Raw genomic sequence first — 10,571 nt, forward strand, 5'->3', positions numbered from 1 at the left:
GAATAATAAATGTCTTACATTTTTTCTCTTTATATTAACTACACATGGAGAATGCATGGTTCATTTTTTATCTTCGGCCAAGTCTTGGAAAACTTCCTTTCTGTTTCCTTTTGTGACATTGAACCTTGTCAATCACGTTTTCTAAAGGCTCCACTTTTTGTTCTGTTCTTGTCAATATCTTAGGGCTGTTCCCTTTATTATTGTGTTTATTTTATCATTTTTTGTGGACTATAGTTTTGGACCGGTCAATAGCTTTTATTCCTCATGTATTTTTGAGTGCATTCTGTTGCGAATTAGCCACGGAAGCATTATGCAAAATACTTTCATAATTTATAGTAATATTTTTAAAACATTTATCATATGTATTATGAATAATGATATGCAAGATGTCTTATTTTTTTTTGTATCTCGGCAGATATTTTTTCCATCCACAAGACTCAAACCCAAAACCTTACTTAAGGAGAATCAATCATGTACAATTGGTCTGGAAGATGTCTTATGCAACGTACTTCAAACTTATTTACGGGTTTCTTTAATTGTAACCTTTAATGTTTTGTTAATTCCATAAGACACAATAAACTCTTAATACATAAGAAATCAATATCTATTATGGGTGAGAATCATGTCTAATATTGCATAAGGAAGTACCTAACTTATAAAAGATAACAAGTATGACATTTTTATCTTTAAATACATAAATAAAAGTAGCAACATAACAGATATGATTCTTTTCTATCCACGCTCTATGGTTCATTAAAAAAATATTCACGAAATATTAATGAATTGTGAAGCAGATCCTAATTTTATGGATTTTGAAGTAGATATATTGCAAAGAATGATTGAATCAATGTGAACATATAGGTATTTTAATACCTTTTCTTGGTTGACTTTAAAGCAGAAGCAATAATTTCTTAGTGAACGCCAAAGTTTGAAACGCTATCATAGAAAAAGTAAAGTTGTAAGCTCCTGGAAGATGTCTTTTTTCCAGAATGAGTTCTCATCGTAAAATTAAACACAACTAACCCGGCTCCAAGGACCCAGGATTTAATTTATTGTCAACTATCACTTCCATTTAATTTTCAGTGTATTAAGTTGATATAGTAATATAAGGTTCTACTAGATCCTATGATGACCAAAATGTCAAAAATTCGATTTCTGAAGATGACACTTGTTGGGAAAGACAGTTACATATTAGAAAGAGATTAGTTCCTTAGTGACGAATACCATTAATACAAAAAAAACTATTTTTCTATGATTTCATAATCCATTCTAATACATTTCAACTTGTACCAGACATATTTTTTTTGGGTAATACTAAGAGTATCTTATCACATTTTAGAAAATGAACTAATTCATTTGGGGTGCATGACTGTCTCTCCCAACAAATGTTACTCATAATAATATAATAAAGTCTTACATCAGTAGACCAACATCTTATTAATAACTTGTACCAAACATATGCTATACCATAAGAGTTTGTCATTCTATCTAAACATTATAATAAGTTAGAAAAATCTTTAATCATTAATTTTTTATTCCAAATTATTCCTACCATACTTTAAGGCTATTAGAGGTTTGACATTTATATGGTAATATGGGCTGCTAATAATTCATCTTAACTATGTAAAGAGAAACTATATAAGCTTGCCTAGTCATAAGTTCATAATCATAAGCATCCACCATTTCTCTTTCTCAACGTTTTATATTCTTTGTTCACATTCCACAAGCCAAGATCAAAGGTACAAATATCAGTGATAGCCTTTGGTTTAGCTTCTGTTTTTTCTGTATCTCCTTTTAACTGCGTTTATGTTCATTTACATGTCACTTTCCTTAACTCTACATGTTACCTTATTTGATTCTTATCTGCTGGAAACTGAAATTGTTAGAAAAATTGTCCACTTTTATCCTTTAAACTCGTTGGGTTATGATTTTAGCTTGGTTGGTTTATTTGGATCCATTTATAATATGTTTCTAATCGATATTAATAACAAAGAAACACATATACTTCATAATAGTAATCATATTCTAATCATATTCTTTATTAATTTATATTTTTGTCATTTCCATGCTTTATTGTGTTATTCTATGTACCCATTGAATTATAGTTTTATATGCATAAACATTGAGATATAAGTTTCATCAAATATCTTAATGGGTGGATTTTCATGACAAAGTGATGAACTACTGTTTGATTTAGATGTGTGGGGTAATTACTATGCCCCATGCTTAGGATTAGTCATAAGCCAACATGAACTAGCTAGTACTTGAAAACCAGTTTGGTGAACTTGGCAATTATCTTGATTTTGGTCTTAGTGGTCTAATTGCTTTTGCCATGATCAAATTGGGTTTTTATTCATTTCGTTCCATAGTTTTTATGTCAGTTCTATAATCTATTAACTTGAAATTTGAAATAACATGTGAGGATATGATCTGGTCCATTGTGCATGATGTATTCAATTTTATAATGGTCTGATCCTGCATTAATTTAAGGTAGATAAAATGAAACAAATGATGAGTGTGGAAGCAGTAGTTTTTGCATAAAACCAATCTTTTCGCATTTCACCAATCACCAAGCATATTTGTGTAGTTGGGTCAAGGTCCTATATATGTTGTGATCCATATAGTGGGAGAAGAGTCATAAAGTTTTGTAGGTCCCTCTATTATATATATGTATTAGTGTACATGTATATATAAAGTTTTGTACTTGAGGTGGCAGACTTATCTTAAGTTGCTAAAATGCTCATTTGACCAGATAAAAAATGGTTGCTTTGGAGTATAGAAATTGAACTCTACCACATGTATGAAAAGTATAAAATAATATTTGAACCTATTTGAAAACTCTTCATCTAGATCTCCTGAACCAACAAGGCGTTAGTCTACCCGCTAAATTCCAAAATAACCAAAAGTTCAAAAGTTCAATTCATGGGAGTAACATTTGTTGGGAGGGGCAACCACACACCTCGAAAGAGATTAGTTCATTACCATGAGGTGAATGAATATCTTTGGTAGTAAAGAGAAAATCATGATTTTGGACAACATATCTCTGTTCCATCACGAGCTTCATCTGTCCCTCTATACTTCATAATTTCCCCTTCTGTGACAAAAAATGAATAAAAACTGTGAATTAGCTACTTAAATATTATTCAGAATTCATGCTACTATTGAAAAGTATTTCTATTAGTATTCACAATTGTCTATTTACATTTGCCATTGCACACTCATTCTTCTTTAAAAAAACTGAAGTTTTGATTTATTAACAGAGAATGTTAATAGATAATTAGAAGTGTAAATATCTTAGCCAGTGATTCAACTCTTAACATAATTGAATAAGTACATAAATAGCTTAACATAATTGTTTTTTGATTCAGTTTATTGTCACTAAACAGTGATGGCTGATAGACACCAGCACCCAACAATAGTACAAAAGTTTTCTAGCCAGCTTCATTTAAGGTCCAGCATTTGTCCACATGTTGCAACTTCTTATGGAGCTTCGAAAATGCAGCATCATTTTTCACTCCAACACTATTCAAATGCAGGGTTACACTGTCCTGATATGCCTGCATGCAAAGCTACAACAAATACTTTGCACAATTATGTAGGTTCACATGTATTAGTACCATCTCCATCAGAGAAAAGTTTTTCAAGCTTTGCCACTGATTTTCTCTTGGGTGGAGTTTCTGCTGCAGTGTCCAAGACTGCAGCTGCTCCTATCGAGCGCGTAAAGCTTCTAATTCAAAACCAAGATGAAATGATTAAGGCCGGTCGACTTTCTGAGCCTTACAAGGGTATTGGAGATTGTTTTGGCAGAACATTCAAAGATGAAGGATTTTTTTCTCTATGGAGAGGAAATGCTGTCAATGTTATCCGTTACTTCCCAACACAGGTCGTTAAATTTAGGAACTAAATTGCACATCACGTTAAGTTCATGACGATTTTAGACTTTTCCCTAACTTGTATTATATCTAAATTCTAATGTTTATTAGGCTATGATGATATCTAATTCTGGTGCAGGCCTTGAACTTTGCATTTAAAGACTACATTAAGAGTGTATTTAACTTCAAGAAAGACAAGGATGGGTATTGGAAATGGTTTGCAGGTAACTTGGCATCTGGTGCTGCGGCAGGAGCTGCATCATCGGTCTTCGTTTATTCGTTGGATTATGCTCGAACCCGACTCACCAATGATGCCAAGTCTTTTAAGAATGGTGGAGAGAGGCAATTCAATGGTTTGATTGATGTGTACAAGAAGACTCTTAAATCGGATGGTATTGTTGGCCTCTACCGTGGCTTCAATGTTTCTTTAGTTGGGATCATTGTCTACCGTGGTTTATACTTTGGACTCTATGATTCGTTCAAGCCAGTACTCTTGGTTGGAACATGGCAGGTGAGACATTCTATAATGCTTTGTCACCATAGTTCTTCTATTGAGACATTATTAGATGAATTTAGAGACCAATACTTATGTTGATGAATTTAATACATAAGTATTGTTCTGTGGGATGACCTCTGTTGTTGGGCTGCTCATTGCTGGTAAATGGCTCCTCATGGGGTTGGGTGTATACCTGTAGTCGCATAGCTAGTGTTCAACTGAAAATCGGGTCGTAACCTAATATTTAAGTTAGTCATCATGAGTAGTGAAGTCATCCTAGCCACTTGTAGCTAGAGGAGAGGGTCACACCTCACATTAGTCAAAAAGTGGTCCCCTCTATATTAAATCTATATAGGTTTATGAACTTAACGAAAGAAGTTATATTTAACTTACGTTTATTTAATGAGTTTACTTTTCAATTAAAATTCAACTCATTTGGTTCGCGAGTTAAACTTTTGTCGAGCTAATTGAACTAATTTTAGGTGATTCGACTTTATCGTGGTCCTTGTCTTCCTCACCGTGTCTTGGTTACATTACTTGAGTAATGTGTTTAACACTTTTTCTTTCAATATTTTGTGATTTACCATAATTTCAGGATAGTTTCTTGGCTAGCTTTGCTCTAGGATGGGTAGTAACTATTGGTGCTACCATGGCATCATATCCCTTGGACACTGTTCGTAGAAGAATGATGATGACTTCAGGTGAAGCTGTCAAATACAAGAACACTTTGGATGTGTTCTCACAAATTATGAAGAATGAAGGAACAAAATCTCTCTTCAAAGGAGGTGGTGCAAACATTCTACGTGCAGTTGCTAGTGCTGGTGTCCTTGCCAGTTATGACAAACTTCAGGTGCTTGTAGTAGGAAATAAAAATGGTTCCGGTGGGGCATAATTATTGACATTATACCCATATAAGATAAGATGATGATGGTGATGAAAAATAATAAATATCAGTCTTAGAATGCTAGTTATAAGTTATTTGTACAACACAGTTTACATCAAAATACCATGTCTTCCAACCATTGCTTCTTTTTGAAGTGTATTTGTTTAGATAAAGTTCAAATAGTAAAATCATTCACGTATCATTTGTTATGCAATCACTTTTATCTTATAATAAAGTCATAAGCTCTTAATATTTTTTCAATCACAATGCAGGCTTGATTTTTTTGCTTCATTCCCTTGATCACATGTCTTTTCCTTCTCAATTATGCTTCATTTACTCATATGCTTAACCACCCTTTTCGATTTGTTCCATTTAGAGGTGTTCAGTGTTGATTATTTTAGCACCCAAAAATAAAATACAAACAAAGAACCAAAAACATAAAAAGAAAAATAAATTATCATTTATCAAGGTGAAGTACACATTTTAGTTAATATATTCGGATGAACTAGTTACACAGTAATATTACATCAACATGTGATCTCTTGAACTACTGAGCATGAGGCGGATTGGGTCGAGTTAAAATTTGTCCTTACCCTACTCTAAATGTTGGTCAGGTCATTTTTTGAACCGGGACCTAGACCCAACCTTAAATACCAATTGGGTCAACCTTTTAATATATAATACATACTCATATTAGATAAACCCGTCTAAATATAATTTATTATTATAAATATGTTATTTAACATATAAAATTATATATATATATATATACAAGAGTATCTGTTTACATCCGAGTTAAGTCACTAGTTATAGTCAATCTCAGTTATTCATTTTCTTAAATCTAAAGGACCAAATAAGTTAAAGTTACAAGTTATTTAAGATTTCTATTTTTCTTGGTCTTTGAACTTAAGAAAATGAATGGCTGAAATTAAATGTAATTAGAGTAACTTAACTTAGGTGTAAACGAATCTTTCCTCACTTATATATATATATATATTATTAATCATATGTACGATGAAAAATTAGATAATCAATGATACTTTCAACCAAGAAGGTGACATTACTTTATATATATTTGAATAGAGACACATACAAACACGATAACTGAGTGACATTGGGATGGGTAGAGATGGGTCATGCTTGGTCCCTACCTAGCCCTAAATATTGTTTGGGTCTATTTTTTGAACTCAAACCCAACCCTAGACTCAATGAGACCAACCCTATTTAGACCCGATTATAATCAAACCGTATAGGGTGAGCGGGTAGAACCTAGTGGTGACCCTATCTTAAACCAACTTATATATCATTCTAGTTTTTGAAATGTAGTCAAATGGTGTAACTAATCCAAAGGAGAAGAAGATCAAACATGTGTACAGATTTCAAAAAAATGACAAATCTATTTACCTTATCAATAACCAAGTTGGATCTTATGTATAATAAAGTATTTGCCTTTTTAGCAAATGTTCTACATCATAGGTAACTAATGTCATCGAGTAAAAGAATCATCATAGATATTTACATCACAGGTAACCGAAGTCATTAACTAAAAGTGGTAAAAGAATCAATGTAGATGGATATAAAAAGATGCGAAGTCATAAATCAATTCTTCAACTCACATTACATGCATTAATAATTTTCAATATAGTACATGTCATGAATCACTGTTAGTGTCTATTATATTGATAGGATGTCTCTAAGCTAGTTGATGTAATTCATTCATCGAAAATCAATCAGATCATAAAATAATAGCGATGAAGCTAATCAAATTATAGATATTTATTGGGGTAAAAAAGCTACTTATAAGTTTTTATAATCCAGAAAAGACAAGAAGGCATCATTGACATTGTACTTGTGATATTTCATACACTTTAGGCTTATCATAATCCTCATATATAAAAAAACTAATGGAACAAATCAGAGATGGCTGCTAAATTTGACGTGCATTTACAATATTTGATATTTGATTCAAATCTAACAAGTACTTCTATAATAGCATCCCATTACCTATTATAAATCCTATTCCCTTGACTTTGTTCCTAGCCTATATTGTGATGACAGTGAGAAATATGAACTCACTTAATGGGAAGCCACAACTTCAAAAGTAATTGCTTTTAACAAAAGGGTATGATGTAGCATACATATTTTAAATTCTGAATCCAGAATGTTAATGCATTTAACAAACAAATAATTCAATGCCTTTATTGAAGGCCAACACTATAAAAAGGGTTAGGATGAGAAGATAGTACTAAAACATAAAACTTGTAATAAGGAACAACTAGAGCTACATTCTCACAAAATATGGGAACTTCACTAGGGCCAAAGCACAGGCCTAGAATCTTCTATGCAGTTGCATTTTGCTTAGTTACTATTAGTGTTGCTGCTGATTATAATACACCTAACTATGGATCCGAGCCAAAGCATGCACAATATCAACCACACCATCCTAATTCACATTCACAAGATCAAGAACACCCATCTTACAAAATACCCATATATGCATACATTTCTCCACCACCACCCCATTCACCTCCCCCGCCATCTCCACCACCTCCATATGTCTATCAATCTCCACCTCCTCCATCCCCTTCACCTCCTCCGCCATATCTCTATAAGTCTCCACCACCTCCATCACCATCACCACCACCCCCATATGTCTATCAGTCTCCGCCTCCTCCATCTCCTTCACCTCCCCCACCATATGTCTACAGTTCTGAACACCCTCTAAAAAATTGGCCTCATATACCATATGTCTATAAGTCTCCCCCTCCTCCATCTCCTTCACCTCCTCCACCATATGTCTACAAGTCTCCACCACCTCCATCACCTTCACCACCACCCCCATATGTCTATCAATCTCCACCTCCTCCATCTCCTTCACCGCCCCCACCATATGTCTACAAGTCTCCACCACCTCCATCACCTTCACCACCACCCCCATATGTTTATCAGTCTCCCCCTCCTCCATCCCCTTCACCTCCCCCACCATATGTCTACAACTCTGAACACCCTCTAAAAAATTGGCCCCATATACCATATTTCTATAAGTCTCCTCCCCCACCATCTCCTTCACCACCTCCTCCATATGTGTATAAGTCTCCACCTCCACCATCTCCTTCACCACCTCCTCCATATGTGTATAAGTCTCCACCTCCACCATCTCCTTCACCACCTCCTCCATATGTGTATAAGTCTCCACCTCCACCATCTCCTTCACCACCTCCTCCATATGTGTACAAGTCTCCACCTCCACCATCTCCATCACCTCCTCCACCATATGTTTATAAATCTCCTCCACCTCCTCCTCATCATGACCACCTTCCACAATATCACTTTCCATACTTCTACCAGTCACCCCCACCTCCTACAACGCTCTATTAAGGTTATAATTAATGCAGCTTGAACTGCTTAAGTCAAATTATGTGAGATTATTATTATTATGGTTTTTTCAGACTTCATCAATAATTATGGTGTGCACTAAAGAGCCTTTAATGAATGTAGCCATCTTGTATTGTTATTTATTCTTGTTAATTTATTAACTTATTGTACTTTATTCACAATATTCATATGATATCATACATGGTAATTCATTGTTGTCCAATTTCCATGTCCTTATTTCTATTGTATTTTGATAAACTTCTCCTTATTAATAATGCTATCCATTTTACTAAATGTGTTCTCATAAACTCTAAAAGCCTCACACTTCAAAAATGCATCTTAAACCAATTGTGTGAAACGCCATATCTCAAAATAGTAGTTGCATTTTTTCTATGTCTAGTATACCGAATATGTAAATCTGAGTAAGTTTAGATACTTAAATAATTAATAATATGTTAAAAGTTAATTTAAAACAGGAAATTAAATAAATGAGTATTTCTATCGTGACTAAAGTAATACAATCAACTTTGTAAAATTGGGGGCAAATGTCTAATATGATAGACAAGGACCGTTAGAAGGAAAAAATATATGTTGACCAACTCTTCATTAAGACATGAATCCTTTAATTAATTGATAATATAAAATAATATGGGTGAGCAAGACTCAGTCGACCGGTCTCAAGCCGATGACTTAGGGACGGGTTTGAACCATCTAAATAAATAGAAAACTATAGACCCGAATAAAAGGGACAGACCTGTCATAAAAAAGGATGGGTTCAGGTCTATGTCTGAGTCACCCGGCTCGTCCCTTATAGTTATTGTTGGAACTTGACTTGTTGAAAGCCATTAGTGAGAACTTTTGGGTGTGAAGTCTAAAAAACTTCCAAGTCTCACATGGAAACAACTCCCAAGTCCCACATTGAAGATGAAGAACTCGAAAAAAATATAATATTATAAGTAGATGTATTTTCTCATCATTATAATTTGCCCTAAGTTGAATGTGCTTTCATTCCACTTTTTCTTTCTCGCTCATATTTTCCGGTAAACTTCACCCCTTTCTTTCCAAGGTACTAAGAATTGGCACATGCAACCAAGTTGTGGGAATTTCGAGAACTGACCGGGGAAGGAATTGACACATGTAGCCAAATTGTGAGAATTTCGAGAAATGACACTAGTAGCCATATTGTGGAAAAATAATTGGCACGAGTAGCTTTATTGTGCGTATAATATTTCGAGAATTGACACTGTTAGCCATATTGTGGTGGGTGTATTCAAGATTGTTCTTATAGTGTACTAAGAATTTGATAAAAGATATCTAAGCTGTTTTATACCGGGTGTGAATACCCATTTTTGTCCGACTCATAAAAAGCCCAACATATTTTTCAAAATAAATATTTCCAAAATAAAACTGGTTTTTTATTTTTAGGATTTAAATAATTATAATGGGATTTCCTAAATAATACCCATTTGATAATAAAAAGGATAAATAATAAATTTCAAATTTATTAGGGACAGAATATGTTCCTTTAAACCTATATTATTTTCATAAAATTAATAAATAAAAAATAAAGAAGAAAATAATTAAATTAAAATGACCCTCAAAACTTATACTCATTAAAAAAACAAAAAAAAGGATAATTTTTTTTATTTCGATTTTATATTATAAAATAAATAAAAGATAGTTAAAAAGATTTTTTATTGATTTTTATAGTTAAATTCGAATTTATAAAATAAATAAAATAAGTAAAATAAGGAACATATTCTAAATATCCCTTTAAATTCTAAATAAACAGAAAAATAATTTTTATTTTTATTTTTTTGGAAATATAATTTAAACAAAATAAAACATAATCAGAGATAATTATTTATTATTTTTTCCGAATTTACAAATTAAAAATGTAATTAAAAATATAATTAGGTTTAAATTGGGTTTTTCAAAAAATAAA

General features: G+C 33.0%; 2 protein-coding genes across 3 annotated transcripts; both read left to right on the forward strand.

Annotated features, from left to right (window-relative positions):
* LOC109351312 (ADP,ATP carrier protein 1, mitochondrial-like) lies at positions 1,674–5,302 on the forward strand. 2 transcript variants are annotated; one of them, XM_019592759.1, is made up of 4 exons: positions 1,674–1,739; positions 3,369–3,883; positions 4,012–4,383; positions 4,964–5,302. In XM_019592759.1, the coding sequence occupies exons 2-4, from the start codon at positions 3,389–3,391 to the stop codon at positions 5,258–5,260; spliced, it is 1,164 nt and encodes a 387-aa protein (XP_019448304.1). In that variant the 5' UTR covers positions 1,674–1,739; positions 3,369–3,388; the 3' UTR covers positions 5,261–5,302. The 2 variants fall into 2 exon arrangements, with proteins under 2 accessions (XP_019448304.1, XP_019448305.1); XM_019592760.1 differs by having other exon boundaries at positions 3,387–3,883.
* On the forward strand, positions 7,516–8,860 carry LOC109351317 (extensin-2-like). The gene has a single exon (XM_019592765.1). The coding sequence runs from the start codon at positions 7,550–7,552 to the stop codon at positions 8,627–8,629; it is 1,080 nt and encodes a 359-aa protein (XP_019448310.1). The 5' UTR covers positions 7,516–7,549; the 3' UTR covers positions 8,630–8,860.

Source organism: Lupinus angustifolius, chromosome LG06 (assembly GCF_001865875.1).
Source record: "Lupinus angustifolius cultivar Tanjil chromosome LG06, LupAngTanjil_v1.0, whole genome shotgun sequence".
In the NCBI taxonomy this organism is placed as follows: Eukaryota; Viridiplantae; Streptophyta; class Magnoliopsida; order Fabales; family Fabaceae; genus Lupinus; species Lupinus angustifolius.